The 19,775-nt window shown below is 43.6% G+C and overlaps 1 protein-coding gene across 1 annotated transcript; it reads right to left on the bottom strand.

The window, feature by feature from the left end:
* Positions 1-3,930: 3,930 nt before the first annotated feature.
* Cdo1 (cysteine dioxygenase type 1) lies at positions 3,931-19,191 on the bottom strand. The gene is made up of 5 exons (XM_006977659.4): positions 18,600-19,191; positions 14,004-14,081; positions 11,021-11,175; positions 6,083-6,252; positions 3,931-4,631 (listed from the first exon to the last, which is right to left on the bottom strand). The coding sequence occupies exons 1-5, from the start codon at positions 18,767-18,769 to the stop codon at positions 4,602-4,604; spliced, it is 603 nt and encodes a 200-aa protein (XP_006977721.1). The 5' UTR covers positions 18,770-19,191; the 3' UTR covers positions 3,931-4,601.
* Between the last annotated feature and the right edge of the window lie 584 nt (positions 19,192-19,775).

The raw sequence follows: 19,775 nt of genomic DNA on the forward strand, positions 1-19,775 counted from the left end.
TACCTTTAATCTCAGCACTTGGGAGGAAGAGGAAGATAGATTTCTATGAGTTAAGAGCCAGGCAGGTCTACTAAGTGAGTTCTAGGCTAGCCAGTGATAGCCAACAAAGCCATGTGAACAAAGAGATGTTAACTGTTGGCCTTTCTTGCTCATGTTAATGCCATCTTAATTTCATAAAACGAAGCCCAATAGCCATTATTTCCCATGAGTCATGGCTTGCATATTGCTCATATAGAGAATTACTTCATTTGTGGGGTTTGAGTGGTTTTTTTTTTTTTTTTTAGATAAGATCTCACTTCATAGCCCTAGCTGGAAATCACTTTGTAGACCAGACTGGCTTTGAACTCACAGAGATCCACCCACTTCTTGCCTCCTGAGTACTAGGTTTAAATGTGTGGACTACCATGCCCACTTTCATGTGTAGTGTTTTGAGAAAGAGTCTGGCCCAGGCTGGCCTCCAACTCACTATGTAACAGAAGAAGATGTTGAACTGATCCCTCTGTCTCCATCCCACCCCAAGTGCTTGAGATGATATAGCCATATGCCACCATACCCATCCCAAACCAGATCTTTGTCTAGGGCTCCCAAGAACTTGAGGAACCACAAGTTCTTTCTGAAGTTATGTACAAATTGTGGGTGGTTTCTTTCTGGTGTTCTTTTTCTTCTGCATCCAAGATTCTCAAACATCAAAAGACACCAGATAGGATAATTAACACTTCCTTCTCCCATGAATCATATTCAAAGTCCCTTTAAGGTTCATCAGCTTAATTGTTTAAATGTGTGATTGATGAACCCATACCAAAAGATGATTCACTGGACATAGATCTTACCTTAACGAAAATCAGTTTATTAAAAAAAAAATCCCTGGAATTGACATATTTAACAGAAATAACATTGTTCATTTAATTTGGTGGGTCACAGGGAAGAATGTACCATCGGGATACATGAATGTCCATTTACTGTGTGAGGAGGAAATGGAGTTTATTCTATGCAGCTCTTAAATACCGAGCAGCTAGCCGGGCGGTGGTGGCGCACGCCTTTAATCCCAGCACTCGGGAGGCAGAGGCAGGCGGATCTCTGTGAGTTCGAGGCCAGCCTGGGCTACCAAGTGAGTTCCAGGAAAGGCGCAAAGCTACACAGAGAAACCCTGTCTCGAAAAACCAAAAAAAAAAAAAAAAAAAAAAAATACCGAGCAGCTACTGTGTGTCTTCTTACTCCGAATCCAGCAGTAAAGGAAATCAGTCTCCCCAAGGAGCTTCTGTCCTGTCAGCAAGATCTCCATGACGACAGATGAGTGAGGACCAGGGACAGCCACTCCGAAGAGTGGCTCTGTGGAGCTGGACAGACAGCGTCTGGAGACTGAGCTGTTGGTAGGGTGAATGGAGAACTCCTCTCTGGGAGGGGGGAATGGCAGCCTAAATCAGTGGAACTTTTGCTTATTTGTTTGCTCTGTAATTTTGTTTCATTTTGAGACTCGGTCTTCTTACCAATCCCAGACTAAGCTGGAGCTCTGCGTCCTCTTGCTTCAGCCTCCCCAGTCCAGAGATGACAGGCGCACACAGCACCCCACATTTGAGCTGAAATTTGAAGGGTGTGATGAGCCGTACACGTAGAGAGCAGAGAGAAAGGGTCCTTGCTGACAGAGAGGGCGGCATGGAGAGTACTCAGGTGAGTGGGGAGACACTGAGTCCTGTGGTGGTGTTCAGGTGACCTGACTTTTGAATCCTATCCCCCCTTTAATTTTATTTATATTTATTTGTGTGTGCGTGCATGCTCCATGTTATATGTGTGGAGGTCAGAGGACAACTTTTGGGAACCAGTTCTCTCCTTCCACTGTGGGTCCCAGGGATTAAATTAAGATGATTAGGTTCTCACAGTGTCTTATTACTTTACTATTGCCGTGATAAACACAAGGCAACTTGTAAAGGAAAGCATTTAATTCGAAGGCTCCTGGTTCCAGATCATCATGGTGAAGAGTGTGGTAACAGGCAGGCGGGAATGGTCCTGGAACAGCCGCTAAGAGCTCACATCGGTTCCACAAGCACGAGGCAGAGAGAGAACTAACCGGCAATGATGTGGCTTTTGAAAGCACGAAGACCAGTCCTGGTGCCATACTTCTTCCAACAAGGTCACACCTCCTAATCCTTCCCAAACAGTTCTATCAACATTTGCCCCAGACATGCACTGTTAACTACTAAGCCATCTCATTAGCCCACAAGGCTTTGCACCTTCATCCCGCTTTTTAGCAGTCAAGCCAGACAACCTGAGTTCAATTCCCAGAACCCATACAGACTGTGTCTAGTGTGTGAGGTAGGCTGGGCTCACCGAGGGGGCCAGGGAACAGATTGGGATAGACGCGAAGGCTCCCTGCCAAAGACACTAACATCCTAATGGCCTATTAATGTTACTGTCTGTGGCAAGAGAGATGATTAAGGGCACAACCTTGAGATGGAGACATTATCCAACCATAGAGTCCCTCAAAGTAGAAAACAGAAGTGGAAGGTAATGGAAGTGATGGTGTGTAGAGATGAACTGTGGGAGCCCGTTTTCAGGTTCCTCGTGGCTTCACCCAGCAGGTCTGCATAGAGGGGATGATTAGACCATGGGCCTAAGTGCACATGTCTGAGATGGTCTGCACTTGGCGGTGCTGAGGGGGAGGTCTTTTGCTCCACCCCTTGGCATCTCTATAGATACCCTAGGGCAGAGATAGTCAGGGCCCATTGGAATAGGTTCCAGGTCCTCTTGATGTTATCCTGTATTTTCTATCCTTTTATCTCCACACTCTAAATCCTTCTATCTAATATTCCCTACAACTCTCATTCAAGAGCACTCTGGGGAAATGTGGGGGTGTGAGTAGCGCCCCCCCCCCAGTGAACCTGCCATTTTGCTGGGTCTGGAAATGGAAAGGGGCAGAATCAAGAGGCTGGGAAAATCCAACAACAGATCCTACTCAGAAACTACAGAAAGGGGCGAAGTCCTGATTAGCACAGCAAAACTGTTAGACTTCTATGACAGAGCTGATAGCAAACTGTAAATCGGCATTGTTTAGGCTAAATCTGTGGCATACTGTAGTCACAGGGGAAAAATAATAGCATCTAATTTATTAGGCTTGCTTTCCAGAATGAATTGTTATGTCCAAGTAACTGAATAATCTTTACTATGGAGTAAGCACTCAAGAAGCATTAATAGCCACCTCAAAGATGAGAAGTTTTTGTAAGCACATCTGAGATGACAGGTCTAGAAACTATTTCCAGAAAAGACTTTACTTCCCAACTGGGTCCCAAGATGCCTACTCCAAGAGGATAAGAGACATCCCTAAGAGGATTGTTCAAACCTGATGTAGCAAACTTAAATGCATATGTAAACAATCAGGGTAACATAAATAGAAACAGGTGAGTTGGAGCTGTAGTAGGCTGGAGTGATGACCTCTTCAGGAGGAGCCCCTAGCTGAAAATACAGCCGAATGTTGCCAGACAACTTCAAGGTTTAAGATGTTAAGACTCGATCTTCTTCTATAATGTTTTTACTGTTTAAGTGTTGGCTACAAAGTCACATTTGAACACACACAAACAAAGACACACATGCAATGTTCAGGCAAGAACGCCCCTGTGTTGGTATTCAATTAGTGAAAATAGAACCCCCAAGTTGCTGTTGAATGTAGCTCCTTGGCTTTCACAGTCCTTTATCATAAGAACATCTTTTGGGATGGGAGTATACCTCAGTGGTGAAGTATTTGATTGCTAGCAACACACACACACACACACACACACACACACACACACACACACACACACACACATACACACACACACACACTAACCTTCTCCCAAACCAAAGAATCTTTGACATTGCTTTGGTGTTTTATCTAAATCTAAGAAACCATCATTTATATGATGATTTTTATCATATGGTTCAAAAAGCAACGTCTGCTTCTTCTCAAATCCAATTTTATTAAAGTTGTTTGGCAATTTTGGTGGCAGTACAAAGGGGGACACATTACACACAGTTTCAGTTTTTTTGTTTGCAGGAGGTCTGGGTACATGCGTATTTCTAAACCATTGCTGGTCACTAGCAAGGAGCAAACTTCTATGTGCTTCCCTATTCTCCATAGGATAGGACTTTGTCAAATAGGCTTGGAAAAATAAAATCCAGATTAAAAAAATTCCTGTCAGATACTAAGAACATACAAAGCATATTAAGGATTTCTGCATTTAGTCTTCCAGGTATATCAAAACAGACATTTGATAGTTTGTAGTTTCTGACTTTTAACTTGATTATTACAGTTCTGAGACCAGAGAGTTACCAAAGGCTGAGGCGCCCCCAGTGAACCCCCGCCCCCAGTAGAGTTTCCATTGATTAGAGGACAGAAGAACCCGCAACAATGTGATTCGGCCATTACAAATCATGCGAGATTTTTCTTTAGTGGGATTTTTCTCCTGCGTAGCTCAGGACACCCTCTACCTCCTTAGTGCCCACTGTGCAGGAGAACCGAGCACGGGCTTGTTGAAACTGTTACTGGACAGCAAATGGTGGGTGACCTCTCTGCCCAAAGTAAACTTTCAGAGGACCCAGAAGCAAAACTTTGCAGGACTTGGTATGCCTTAGTTGTTCTCCAGGGAGCCTGCAGTTGGCTGTAAGGAAGGAAAAGAGAAAGCTGTGTAAGAATTTCTGCAGAAGGCATGAAGGCTTGTGCTAAGTAAGTGGTTCTTAACATGTGGGTTGTAATGCCCCAAAGACTGTCGGAAAACACAGATATTTACATTATGATTCATAACAGCAGCTTATTACAGCTATGAAGTAGCAACTAAATATTTTTATGGTTGGGGGTTACTACAACATGAGGAAGTGTATTAAAGGGTTGCAGCATTGGGGGGTTGAGAACCACTGCTCTAAGTGGTCTTGTTTCTTAAGCAGAATTTGAAAGCCCGGCCATGGCAGTGGAGCCTTATGGCTTTCTTTTTATGATAGGATTATCTTTTAGAGTTCCAAACATGGAAGACAAAGGTAAAACAAGACAGTAAGTTACCTGAGGATTATGGCAGCCTGTTTCCATGTACTATTTCTTGATAAGTTCCCATGTACTTCACTCATGACTAAATGAAGACCATCCCAATTTATTTCACCAACAGCAGAAGACTGTTCTACCATAGTAATATTGGTTGCCTTATGGGGGGAAATGCTTGTCCTTCAAGAATGATGTCTTAGCATATAGAATATCTCAATATATTTGTGATCTAAAGAACATCACATCTCAATGAACTAGCTAGCACATGTGACAGTCAAAACAGACTTCAGAACAGTCTCAGCAAATGCAATTTATTGATGTCTCAGTAAACTCGACCTATAAATATTTTAAGTGGGAAACAGGCCAATAAAGACTTCAGTCTTATTTCTCAAGTGGAGAAAACATTTTCTTTAGGAATGAGCATGCACATGGAAGTTTCTCAAGAAACAAGTCTTTGCATTTAATTTAATTAAAAAAAATTATCTCCAATGTTTAAGAAATAATAAGGATAGACTGGACTTTTACCTTGAGATTTCATTCAAGAGTATCTTAGATTTATGATATTTAAATAATGCTTATTATTTTTAAAATAATGTGTACTTATGTACATGTGAGTACAGGTGCCCAAGTTAGCCAGGGGCATTGATCTCCCTGGACCTGGCGTTAAAGGCAGTTGTAAGTTTCTGGGAATAAATCCTGGGAACCAAATACGGGTTCTCTGCAAGAACCAAGAGCTCCTGAGCCATCTCTCCAGCACATTAAATCAACTTAGGGCAATAAAAGCCTACATGCAACACACTATTGCCAACCTCTAAGTCATGCATTTTAAAAAAGGTTTATGTGTATGAGTGTTTTGCCTACATGTACGTATGTGCACAATGTGCGTGCCTACCCATGGAGGTTATAAGAGGGCACTGGCACTAGATCCCCCTAGAGTTGGAGTTAAGAATGATGTGGAACCCATGTGGATCTTGGGAACTGAATCTGGGTCCTCTACAAGAGCAACAAGTGCTCTTAACATCCGAACCATCTCTGCAGCCCCTTCTAAGTCATTTGAACCCAGGAAACTATACTTACAAATGGAGTCCTGATTCCAAATTTGCTGTGGAATGTCATGGTGACCTTGTTTTTATGCCCCGTTCTTTGATCAAAGGCATGGCATGTATCGAAAGGTGGACTGTACAAGTGAAGGCTCACGGCGGGCTCTGTGTGGCTGACATTCTCTACTCGATGTAATCCGATGGAATCTGACCAGACCAAAGAGGACAGGAAACAACAAAGGAGTCAAGGTGGCAGCTGAAGGTAAAACGTTTCTTAACCACCCACAATCTTTCACTGATATTGATGAATATGGAATGAATACACATTAGAATTAATTTGCTTGTTATGGGTAGTAAGGGCCATGCAGGCATCCTTACTTCAAATGGCTTCACATTGCAGCGAAACTAAAACTAGATACAATATAGTGAGAAAGAAAACATTTATAAGAACTTGAAAGCTTAAAAGGTAGTTTCATTTAAAAAAGAAAAAGAAAAAAAAAAGAAAGAAAACAAAGTCCTAAACTATTCAGGGGAAAAACCAAGAAAGAAACTCTATTTCGAAACTCTCAGATAGCTCAGGAATTGACAGTCCCAAGCACGACGGACTAAACATGCTGACTGGTTGACAGGCTGTTTAGGAAGTAGGGTCTCAAATTCCCTTTCACCATTCCCCTCCCCTCCATGCTTCCCACCCCAGGAGAAGACAGAGCTCAAAAGAGCACCATGGCTGAACTCAGGACTGGTGGATACCAGGTTAAACGCAAGTGAATGAAACAAGAATCACGTGTGAATGGCAAGGGTCTTGCTTTCCTGACCTGCCAGCGTCATCCAAGACTTCTTTCTCCAGGCAGAGATGGAAGCGACTCTGTAAGGAGTCTCACCAGCTCATAGACAAGCCCTTCCCCATCCTGCCTCCCGCACCTCTCTGCTAAAGGGCCCTGCCTGACCCTCAGAGAGAGATCCTGTCAACAAGCCCCATCCTGTGTACAAAGCCACCAGTGAACTTTTTTGTCCCTGGATTTTACACATGAGCACACAACTGAGGTAGCCTCTAGTACAGAAGACAGAGGGCGGCCTGAGCAGCCTGGAAAAGCAAGTTGAAACACGACACTGAGAAGACCTGGGAAAGTCTATTCTTAGCATTCTTCCTGAGACAAAATACCCAGCGGGGAGCAGGAATCAAAACAATTTTTGTTTTTATTTATTTATTCTTTGAGAGATGATCTCATGCAACCCAGGGTCACCTTGAACTTCTGATCCAACTTTCTCCACCTCCCAAGTTCGGGGTGGTTTTCTTTATGTGGGACTAGGGATTGAACCCAGGACTTTGTGCATGATGCTGGGCAAACACCCTACCAGCTGAACTACACACTCAAAAAGGCTTCTCAAAGTAGGAAGAGAGCTGGATGTGGTGGTGCATGCCTGTAAGAAATGCTCAAGAAGCAGAGGCAGGAGGATTGCCAAATAAAACAAAACCTGAACAGAAGGGCTGGCAGAAAAAGTGGAGGTAGATTCAAAGAATCAAAGGACAAAGATTAAAATAATAGCAAAGAGAAAAAGATCAAAGGACATGTTCAGGGAGCTTAATATCCAAACAAGAGGCCTTTCAGAAACATGACCCACAGGCACGACATGAAAATATTTTGTGGATTGATGGGCACAAGTGTCCAAGCTGAAGGTAACCAGGCACCCAGCAGAACAATGAGTCCTTAGGTGACCTTATTACTGTGAGGCACCATGGGACAGCATGCAGGCACCACACCAGAAGATTCCAGACATTTCCAGAAGATCTTTTAGAGAAAGAGTTAAGCAACAGAATGACCATGACTTTCAACAGGAACAGGAGCAGGATATACTAAAAGATCAAGATACAGACTTCTAAGGGACAATGATTGACAGGTCACAATCCAAATCCAGCTGATTTATCTATCAAGTTATAAGATTTGAATATACGTTTTTTTTGTTTTTGTTTCTTTTTTAGATATTAGGAAGTCTCAAAAATTGACCGTCCATGACTCCTTTCATAAAGAGACACCTGAAGACATGCTTACCCAAACAAGACTGTGAACCAAGAACAAAGAAAACATGAGTTCAGGGAATAAACTCCAACATAGGAAAAAGCAAAGGGAAGGCTTAGATAACATCCAGGGTACTCGTAGGTTGACAGTGAGTCCTGGCTTAGAGATAACCCATCTAGACAGGGAGAACTATGTCCAGGAAGATTTAAAAAAACAAACAAACAAACTAATCCCCCCTCTCTGCCCCTTCCCCCTCTTACTGTTTTTTTTTTTGTTGTTGTTTTGTTTTGTTTTTTCAAGACAGGGTCTCACTGTGTAACTCTAGCTGTCTTGGAATTCACACTGTAGATCAGGCTGGCCTTGAAGTAACCGAGATCCACCTGCCTTTGCCTCCTTAGTGCTGGGATTAGAGGCATGTGCCACTATGCCTGGCCCAATGTTCTCTTCTGGATTTCTCTGTGTCTTCAAGGCTGACACTGAACTCACTATGTAGTCCAGGCTTGCTTCAAACTTACAAAAAAATAAAAAATAAAAAAATCCTCCTGCTTCAGCCTCTTGAATGCTGGAGTTACGTGGCATGCTAACACTTTGCATTAATAAAACCAAGATGATCTAGCACCTGTTTATGCACAATTTTGAATGAGCACTCAGTGCTTACTGAATGTTCTTCATACAAATACTGTTTGGCTTTTCTAACTGTAGGGGAACATACCCACCAGCTCATGATGGGCAATCCCGGAGTCAAAGGCCCTCAGATCAAGCGACCCATCCTTTAGAAGAGCCCAAGGTCCATACCTGGGCCTCAAGTTCATAGTCTCAGCACTTTAATCTTTGCCTTTGTCTCCCTTATGTGTCTGTACACCTTCTGTTACCGTCATACTAGACCTTTCTTGGTGGTTTTTACCAAGGTCCTGTTGACCTTTTCCCAATTGAAGCAGGCTCCTGGGCCTCTGTTCAGCTCTCCTCTCGCCCCCACACTATGTTGTATGTTGCTACCAAATGGGTAAAGAGATTCCCAAGTACAGCTCTGCTGGGGGGAGCGGGGCTCATCTTTCTCCTGCTCCTGGAGGCTTGTGTCTTAATCGTGTTTACAGTCTCCTCATACCTCCTGTCCACTCTATCTTCCTTCTTCATTCCAGTGGCCCCCATTCCTCAAGTTTCCATTCTCTGCAAGGACTGTGCCCTTCCCTGGACTGGGAACCTCCCCCTGATCATATCCATGTCCACCCCTAATCTGTGAAAATCAGAGGTTGGGAAGCTTTTAACAGATTCTAGTAATTATTCTACAAAAATATTCAGTATGGCTCACCCCACGTTTTACCAATTGGTAAAAATTAACATTAAAAATCACATTTGTTTTTGTTTGTTTTTGTTTTTCAAGACAGGGTTTCTCTGTGTAGCTTTGCGCCTTTCCTGGGACTCACTTGGTAGTCCAGGCTGGCCTCGAACTCATAGAGATCCGCCTGGCTCTGCCTCCCGAGTGCTGGGATTAAAGGCGTGTGCCACCACCGCCCGGCACTTAAAAATCACATTTTTTTTTTTTATTTATTTTTTTCAAGACAGGGTTTTTCTGTGTAGTTTTGGAGCCTGTCCTGGATCTCGCTCTGTAGACCAGGCTGGCCTCGAACTCACAGAGATCTGCCTGGCTCTGCCTCCCTAGTGCTGGGATTAAAGGTGTGTGCCACCACTGCCTGGCTTAAAAATCAGAATCTCACACTTTTATGGAAAAAGCATCAGGACTCTCTCACTGGGGTTGGTGGCCACGGCTGTCCCTTTAGTGTTCATCGGATCCTCACCAAAACCTTTTGTCCCTGGTCTGCATCCACCTTCACTGTGCCCGTGGTTGCTCCAGGCTTCTGCACTTGAGCTGCCCTCCCTCCCCGCCCCCCCACCCCCAAAGCTCTTTTCCAGATGGAATGTGTGTTCTCAAGGACTCTGATTCCAGCTGAAAGTAATTATCCTAAGAGGCTTTTAGCTTTACCATGCTCTGGTATCAGTGACAAGTCTGTTCTTAGAGAGCTGATGTACCTTCTATATAGCAACCCTCAAATATCTGAGAAAACGAAATGTCTGCAGAGGAAACCCACACACTCGTGTGAGGTGAGCACAAGAGAAAACATTTCCCATACAATCTGATCTTTGTAAGCGATTTGCATTCCTAAACTAATAATCTAATAAATCTGAGCCAAGTAGCAAGGCCAACACTAGACTTTAAGATATATGAAGAAGGTGGTGTGCTTGCCAGGGAAAAAAAACTGTAATATTCTATTTTATATAAGCAGGACAGCATCCTGATTAAAAGCATATGTTTGGGCTCAAACTGCATGGATTCAAATACTGGCTCAATGTTTAGAAGCTGAGTGACTCTGGACAAGTTATTTAATCTTCATATGTTCTGGCAATCTCATCTATAAATGAGAACAAAATTATGACTCTCATATGTTTTAATGAGCTTTTGGAAAGTTATGATCCTTTTTAGAAATAGAAGTAAATTCAGTGCCTCTCCTGGGGAGCATTTGGCTCTTCCAGCAGACATTAGGGAAAGAACAAATTCTTGGTAAGGTATCTATAAGTCATTACCCAACAGTATATATTGCAAAATTTCCCTTGAGAAAAGTCTTTTAGGTATGCTGTATGCAGTTTAGAAAAATGGGCACTAGCCAATGTTCTTAATCACTTCCAGAACATGTCTTTGCATTTTCTAATACAAACACACTATACATTTCTCATGTAGACCCAACTGTTTTGTATAAATTCATATCCCACTATCTCTGTTCTAAGTTTTGGCAGGTAAACGACAATCTTCATGCATATGTTTTGAATGAATGATTCCAACCCTGCTTTAAAGCCTTAGAAACCCATTGTGTTTAGGCCATATTCCAACTATTTTCCATTAACATGCACAGATAAGAGTTCCGCTTTTCCTATGCGCTCATAGACACAGAATAGGGTGTTACCGTTAATGTAGGCACACTGGTTTTCCCTCAGGGTTCTTTCTGACTTCTTGATCATCTCATTCGATTTTTTGTCAGGCCAGGCAAACAATGTCTCCTTTAGGTTTCCTTGCAGCATCTTCAAAAAGCAGTGGGAGTCCGTGTGATCGTGAATACTGCTATATATGCACAAAATGACAAATGAACTCAGTGGTTGGTCCAGTACCCCCATGGACTGAGCTGAAATGGATACACGGTCAAGAAGCTCTCAGGACCTAATTTGTTTCAGTTGCCATGTTTTACATCTATCAGTTTACAGTTCAGCATCATTGTTCTGGGCACAATAACTACACGTCATCCATGTCAAGGTATGTAATTTACAGATTAGATGTAAGCTCCCGCTAAGGAGCAGCTTATGTTTTTGAAAATGTTGTAACTGTAATCTGGCAACAAAACAAACCCAGAAACTTTTCCTTTTATTTTTTCCCCCAACACAGTTTTTTGATTGTCTGCTTGTTTTTGTTTTTGTCTTTTTGTTTTGCTTATGGTTGTCTTTGAGACAGACCCCATCATGCAGGTAGGACTGGGCTAGAATTCATGACTTCCTCTCAGAAGGGAGGAATACAGGATTGATGGGATCACAGACATGACACCATGCCCAGAAAAGTGCAGCATTTAATAACTCATCTCAACTGTGCTAGAACTTGATAATGAAAGAACATTAGAAGTGGAAGAGTGCTTGTATAATATATGAGGTCCTGGATTTTTATCTCTGGCATCACGCACACATGCATACATGCTTGTGTATGATGTACTAGCATGCGCGCGCGCGCACACACACACACACACACACACACACACACACACACACGCATATGCACACAGGAGAAAGGGTTCATTAAAGAAAGTTTTGAAAGAACAAATACAGTAATTTTTACTAATTGTACCACAGTGGAATCATTTAATAGTTTGTGTTTTTTCCCATAGGCTTTTCCTCTTTTCTTCTTTGTGTGGGTGGGAGAATGTATGTGTGTGCATATACATACTTGTCACCCTGAAATGATGATGTAAGGTATACATAGTGTTACCGTCTTACAGGAGTAGCTTTTACTTATGATAATCTTAGAGTGGCCTACCTGTGATGATCTTCCGATATTGGTGGGAGGAAGCAAACTGCATATTAAGTGAAAAGGAATTTACTCATGTGATCTTAGAGCAAAGAGTAGTTAGGTATATAAAGTCATCATCACAGTGACCAGGTTGATTAAAACATATAAACGTATATAATTTTTAGCATTTCTATCCCGTTGAATTCTGTTAATGTTTCAATGTATCATAAAAGGAACTGTTTCCTGAGTCCACAGACTCTAACCCCAACCCTGCTAATCTGTTTTTAAAAACTACCGAGAGAATGACTGACAGCTACCCCATTTCATCAAGCCATGTCCCCATAGATCTCACACCCAAAAGACTTGTGATTTTGCATTTCTTTTCTCTCACCAAAAAATGGGTCTGGTTATTTTTTTGACAAAAAACCTGAGAGATCTGTTTAAAAATACAGAATTATTCAGTTAGTAACAAATGTACAAACTAAAGACAAGGAAACACATTTTACAAGTATTGGGGTTGGTGTAAATTGCCTTCCTGGTAAAGGAGCTGAACAATTAACTAGAGGTAGACAGAAGTTTCCTGAATTTGTGACATGTTTTTCTAGCTCCAAATCTTGCCAGTTTGGTCTTTGGTCCCACAGTTTGTTGACACATCTCACATATCGCAAAGGTCAAAGGTCAGGGTTAAGCAGAGTTCCCAAAACAATTTAACTCCATAAGAGACAGAGCAGTTGAATTAAGGTAACTATTCGCCTCCTTTGAATTACTACTCACTTGGGGTGGAGGCATTTTTTTTCATTATTTTACATTTTTTATTTATTTGTTTATTTCTTGATTCTCTCTCTCTCTCTCTCTCTCTCTCTCTCTCTCTCTCTCTGTGTGTGTGTGTGTGTGTGTGTGTGTGTGTGTGTGTGTGTGCACAACTTGTAAGAGTTGGTTTTCTCTCTGGATTCCAGTAATTGAAGAGAATCATCAAGCTTGGTGGCAAGCACATTTATTCACGGAGCCATATGCTGGCTGGGGGGGTGTGGGTGTGGTGGGTGTGATTTTAATGTACACAGTACATGCCTGACTCCCCCCACCCCCAGACAAACTCCATGCTGAGGTCAGTGGACAATGTAAACAAAGAACTCTAAACTGTGAATTGCTAGTTTTTTGTGAAGTTGGTGGCAACCTGGCACTCTTACTGTTCACATGCTGGGCAGGTGCTAAGAACTACCTAGAATGGGACTGGGGTGTAGTTCGTGTTAGACCGTAGAGTGCTCTCTTAGTAACATGAGATGTGCATCTGATTCTGAGCATTGCAAAACACAGATCTATTTTTAAAATATTTATTTTGAGACAGAGTCTCACTACGTAGCCCAGACTGTCCTAGAACTCACTGTGTACACCATAACTTAATACTATTGAACCTTGAGATTATTAAATACCTGTTTAAAAACATCAAAAAAAGTTAACAGTTTAAGAAGCTGATAAAATGTGCAAAATAGAAAACAATGTGTATCTAACCGCAACTTCGGTGACAAAGTATCACACATATTCACTTTAGTAGAGAGTATACCTCAACTTCGGTGACAAAGTATCACAAACACATATTCACTTTAGTATAGCGTACACACCAAAATGTTACTTCATAGTAGTGACCAATGGCTTTTGGTAACTACCTCGAACTCTCAGATATCCACCTGCCTCTGTTCTTATGTTGGGATTAAACGTGTGTGCCACCATGCCCAGCCAAACCACAGATGTATCAAAGAAAAGTAGGAAAGAATCCCCGAGGGTGGGCGGAGCCCGAGGGTGGGAGGAGCTCTGAGGTGGGAGGAACTCCAATGGTGGGAGGAGCCCCGAGGGAGGAACACCCGCAGGGAATGTCTGGAGTGTGGGAGCTGGTGTATTACCTGCCATGTCCTTCACCCCAGCACAGAATCATCAGATTAAACTTCCCATTTCCTTGATCCACAAGATTTCGAGTGTACCTAAAAAGACAAACATATGCTGGTTTGCATCTGACTGCTGAGATAAGCACTAGAAAAAGTATCATTTACTATGATTTTACTTACTATTTTAAAATAGAAAAATATTTTACTACTATTTTATTTATGATTATTATCATTTTAAACAAGGGTCTCACGTAGTCCAGGCTGTGAATCACAGTGCAGCTGAGGATGACTTTAAACTCCTGGTCCCCCTACCTCCACCTCCCAAGTTCTGGGATTCCAAGCATCACTTATGCTCAGCCTTACTTTTTTTTTCTGTTTTATAATCTTTCATTCAAATGTAAAAGTTAAGTAGCCATTTGTAGGCCTTGGGGTTTGTTCTTTTAAAAACAAAACAAGAATAAGGGAAATGTAAAATCAAAACAAAACAAAAAAAAGCAACAAGAACACCTAAAACCAAACTAAACAAATTTTCATCTTTTCAAAAACCGTCAAGGAGCCAGGTGTGGTGGCGCACACCTTTGATCCCAGCACTTGGGAGGCAGAGGCAGGTGGATCTCTGTGAGTTTGAGGGCAGCCTGGTCTACAAAGTTGAGTTCCAGGACAGGCAGGGCGGTTACAGAGAAACCCTGTCTCAGAAAAACAAAAACAAAACAAAACAAAAAAAAAAACCCCAAAACCCAAAAAATAAACAACAACAAAAACTGTCAAGGAAAAGACAGAACATGGAGCCATAAAAGCTCTTATGCTAACCCTCTTTTCTCTTGTTATCAATAGTTCAGACTCATTTAATGTTAACGTGTATTCCTGAATTAAATCTATAGTTCGGTTTTGTTCACAAAGCCATCTAAAAATGAGCACCAGCTTTCTTCCTTTAGCCCAAACAAGCTGTGAGCCGCTTCAGTATGCATTTTTTTTGTTTTTGTTTTTGTTTTTTTTAAACAAGGGAGGCATTATTTAAAGAGAGCAGTACTTAGCCTCCAGATAGATTCCCAGGAATGGCAGATGCCGGGTGAAGGCCTAGCTGCTCTCAGTCTTTCACAGTGGACGACCTACCCTACTGGGCATAGAAGCAGGAATCCCACCCCAAATTCTACCCCGATAAAACCCGAACATAGTGTTCACATTCAGAGCCCAGAACAAATGAGAACTTTTTCACGGCTCATCTCTGACTTTTCTGCATTGTGTACTTTTCCTGGTCTAGACAGAATGACAAGACCTTTCTGTATTTTGATTTGCTGACTTTACTGAGGTATCTGCTCAGTCTTTACCACCAGCATGAAAAGATAAGAGGGGAAAAAGTAATCCAAATTTCATATTTCTCCATGCTTATCAGTCTCAAACTAATAAAAAGTAGCATTCTCACGGAAGGTATTTAGAAAGTTCATTATTACTCCAGAAAAGAATGTTGCTATTGTTTGGGGCTTTTTTTCCCTTCTAGGCTTTGAGGACCGAAGTTTCATTAAAGGACTGTTCTAGAACTCTGCCCTAATACAAACACATTCAAAAGCACTCATCAGGAAAAGTTCTGCACAAATAAGCAGGGGGTTGAAGTAAATACCAGAACCAAGGCTACATTAGGTCAGAATACTAAACCTTTTACGATGATAATTTACAAGAAAAAAAAAGTCAAAACCCAAACAGCTATCCTAAGGGACACACGAACTCTTAAGCAGTAATTTGGTCCACATGGTTCTGTTGTCGGCAATGTCCGACAGTTGTGACATTCGTTTCCGACTGCCGATGTCACGGGTAAGGAAGGGTTGTGTCCATTCGTTTTGGTGATGTTTGTTTACTCAGTCATCTGTTAACTCAGGCTCTCCATGCAGCTGTCCTCTCGTCCTGTCCTTCTTACCATCCCCCAGGCTCAGGGCCGGATGCTTGCAGGACATGGGTCTCTAGTGAGTAGCCAAGCACTATTATTTTCCTTTTAGCTGTTAGTCTCCCCTTATACTTTAATTCTTATGACCTAGGAAGGAGCTGTACACACAGCCTTTAAACCACAGTAAACAGGGTTCCTGTATTCACACTCCACTTCTCCAGAGAACTCACTGTCTGTATATACTGAAATACCCATAGCCCTGCTCCCAAACCCCAGATCACAGATCGGAATCCTTTTGGGCACCAAGGACAATGCTATAGAATTCACGTCTGTCTCCCTCTCTTCTTATTCTCTCTATAGTCCACCCGTGTCCCACCCAGGACTTCACCCTTATCTTAATGAGCTGTGCCTTGGATCAAGGGAGAAATCCCGGGCAATGCTATTGTTCTAGAGGGCAGGAGCTGTCGCACCAGACCTGGTTAATTTCACTCGGACAATGCTATGTCTCCCATGCTGCTGTAACAAAAGAATTTGTCCCAGGCCTAGAGGAAGTTGCATGGTGGTTTACAGCCCAGCTTCTTAAATTGCACATTGCATTGCACAGTGGAATGTGGGATCATAGAAAATTGGAACAGTATAAGATTTCTGAATGTACAGCCAAAAATTAATTCCTAATAAAATGTATTGTGCAATAAATTGGTAACTGGAAGCACGTGCCTGTGGCATCGCGCGACTCCATAGCAATGTTTTTTACACTTGTTATTGTTGTGTATGTTATGTGTGTGTTTGGGCATGTGTGTGCCATGGTGCTGGTGTGGAGTTTTCACGTAGCCCAGGCTGTGAACTCACAGCGCAGCTGAGGTTTGCCTACCCCCATTTCCCAAGGGCAAGCATCAGTTATTTTTCATGCTTAATAATCTTTCCTTCAAATGTAAAATCAAACTAACAAATAATGCAACCAAGATTTCTTTATGTAAAAGATAAACAAGCAATCTACCTCATGAGTATGCATATTTCCTTTACTCTTTAATAAATGATAAAATTATATGTATGTCAAATTAGAAAAATATGGTTGATTTTCAGCAAATATTTGATTTTTATTTTATACATCTACATATATGGAGCTATGTAAGTTTTTCAGGCCAAAGGAGCTGCGGATGGCCTTGTTCACTGCAGGCTCCCAGACAATAATGGGGAAGCACACCTTGTGTGCTGTAACACGAATCTTAAAAGGTCTTATAATAACAAACCCAGAGCCAGATGCTGGGGTGAAAGCTGAAAGATCAGAGAAGCAGAATAGCCAACCACTAGCTTAGCGCTATGAACGCCTCAGCCTCAGCCTCAAGAGATTGAGTTCCTGTTTCCTCGTGCCTTATATACCTTTCTGTGTCCTGCCATGTTACTTCCTGGGATTAAAGGCATGTGTCACCACTGCCGGGTTCTGTTTCTCTAATGTAGCCCAGTGTGGACTTGAACTCACAGAAATCCAGACGGATCTCTGACTCCCGAGTGATAGGATTAAGGGTGTGTGCCACCACTGTCTGATCTCTATGTCTAATCTAGTGCCTGGCTCTGTCCTCTGATCCCCAGGTAAGCTTTATTGAGGTACACAATATATCATCACAGTGTAGGCTACCCAACTCCTTTCCTGCTGGTCTTTGCTTGTAACATTGAAATAAGAACAGCTTTTGTTTCAGTACTGTGTGAAGTGACTGGAGGAGCACTTGGCCCACAAACTGGCAATTACTTGCCAGCATTTAAGCAGACATGACAGGGGTACCCTTGCAGGACCCAGCCCAGAACTGAGTGTCCAGAATCAAAGGCGACTGCTTAAGACCACTTCCCAAACACAAAATGCCACCCTACTTGTCCTTGGTTTTTACTACTTGAAGTTCCAAAATACAGTTAAAACGGTCCTTGCTGGCAGAACTTTATTGTACATGTTACATGTTAAGGAGAGACGACTTCCGAGGAAAAGTCCCATTCTCTGTCATCCTTTCCTCCAGCCAGCTTCCTCTCACTAGCCAATCTATCAGCCACAAGCACTGAAGCTTGCTCCTTCTTCCACACAAAAACCTCTGGCCCCGGAGTGCTGACGATCGCGCAGAGTTAATCCCTAAGTCAAGGCTTCCAAAGGTCCTAGCCTGCCGGACACCTCCCTCCAGCAGGTCCGGAAAGAAGTGGTCTTTATTTAGTTTTCCCTTCCAGATTCTGGGAAGCAAGGGAGAGGGGAGGCTAAAGGCTTGGGTGGCGGCAAAAGCAGCGGTGTGCCCAATTTACAAAATCGGACAGTGGGCGAGCCAACCCTCAGTCCGGGTGGTGAATGGCTTGGAAGAACTGGATGGCACCAGCTCGCAAAAGCCGCCCGATGTTTTACACTAAAGCGTTCCAGGGTTGTTGGTGACGGGGGACTGACTTGGGGTTGTGTCTCCCACCACCCCGCTTTTCTTGATGGTTGGTAGGGTGATCTCCTGGGGCGCCCTCCGATCGTCTGCGGTCAGTCGCAGGAGGCTGCTGGGCGGGGAGCTTGAGCGTGCCAGGTGGCAGAGGGGTCCCGTGGTGCTGTGCCAGAGACGGCTGCGGAGGTGTGGTGTGGTGTCGCTGTGTTGGAGGCTGGGGGCGAGGGTGGAGGGGTTTTGCGGGAGACGGAGAGCAGAAAACCTGAGTGGTGCGGGGGGCGGGGGCTCCCTTTCAACTGTGGGGACCTAGCTTTGCAGAAGCCTGGGCACGCTCACCTGTACTGGTCGAATTTGGCGTACAAAGCCCACTCGGCAGGATTGCTCTCGTAAGCTTCCAGCACAGCCTGCACCTCCTCCACGTTGACCTCGTCGCCCGAGAAGAGCTCATGCAGGATGCGGATGAGGTCGGCCAGGGTCCGTGGCTTCAGCAGCTCGGTCCGTTCCATCCCCGCAGGGCTGTGGTGCGTCCCTCCAGACCGGCTGCGGAGGACCCCGGCTGCAGGCTGGACAGCCGACACACCCAGGACCCGGAACGCCCGGGATCCCGCTGCACTAAAAGCTCTCGCAAGGGTATCGAGACTCAAGTCTAGGAGTCACTGAAGACCAGTCTAGTGCACCGCACCGAACAAGACCAAATCTGCGGGATCCGCCCTCCCGGGCCCTTTTTAAGCTCTTCGAGTCATCCAGAACGTACCAACCGCCTTCAGGGGGTGGAGTGAGGCGGAGAAAAAAGGGGCTGGAGATGGGAGAGCGCCAGAGGGAAGGCCCTGGCACAGGACCCGGTTGCCTGTGCGGGCCAGCCCTCTCAGAAACCCCACTGTTGCCCCCGCTCTATAGCTGTGGTGAGCTTTGGGCAATTTCTCCCCCCGCCTTAGCGGTGCATTTTGGCCGCCCATCCCATCCCTTCCCGGGCTTGGTTTACAATGTATGCCTGTGCATTTTAGATCTCTGGTGGGTGGGAGTGGTGTTACTGAGGAAATGATTCCAAATGCAGCTTTGGTGCTTGGGTAGATTAATGATGGGATCCATTCCCAGGCCAGAGTGCCTGTTCTGTGAAGCTAAACGGTCCATATACAGGCCCCAGGCTAGGTGATAATTAATCTTGGCTTTGAGTCACTCCACAGCGCTGGCTGGCTGTAGACCAGGCTGGCCTTCAACTCCAAGATCCGCCTGTCTCAGCCTCCAGAATGCTGTTTTTTTTTCTCCCTTTTAAATGAAAATGTGCAGTAGTGTATTGTGGGTAAATTTTGACAATGAATATTTGAATTCTTAGTAAGACCAGGTACTTTGATCTTAAACATTGCCTGGTAAAATATATCCAGTGCAAAGAGCCTAAGATGCTAAGAGATGGGCGTTTTGCTAGGGCTGGGCTTGGGTGGTGGTGGTTGGCACTGTGCAGTCACTTAAAAGATTGTAATTGGGTAACTCAAATCCTTCAATTCTAGGCACATA

This window comes from Peromyscus maniculatus, chromosome 19 (assembly GCF_049852395.1).
Source record: "Peromyscus maniculatus bairdii isolate BWxNUB_F1_BW_parent chromosome 19, HU_Pman_BW_mat_3.1, whole genome shotgun sequence".
In the NCBI taxonomy this organism is placed as follows: Eukaryota; Metazoa; Chordata; class Mammalia; order Rodentia; family Cricetidae; genus Peromyscus; species Peromyscus maniculatus.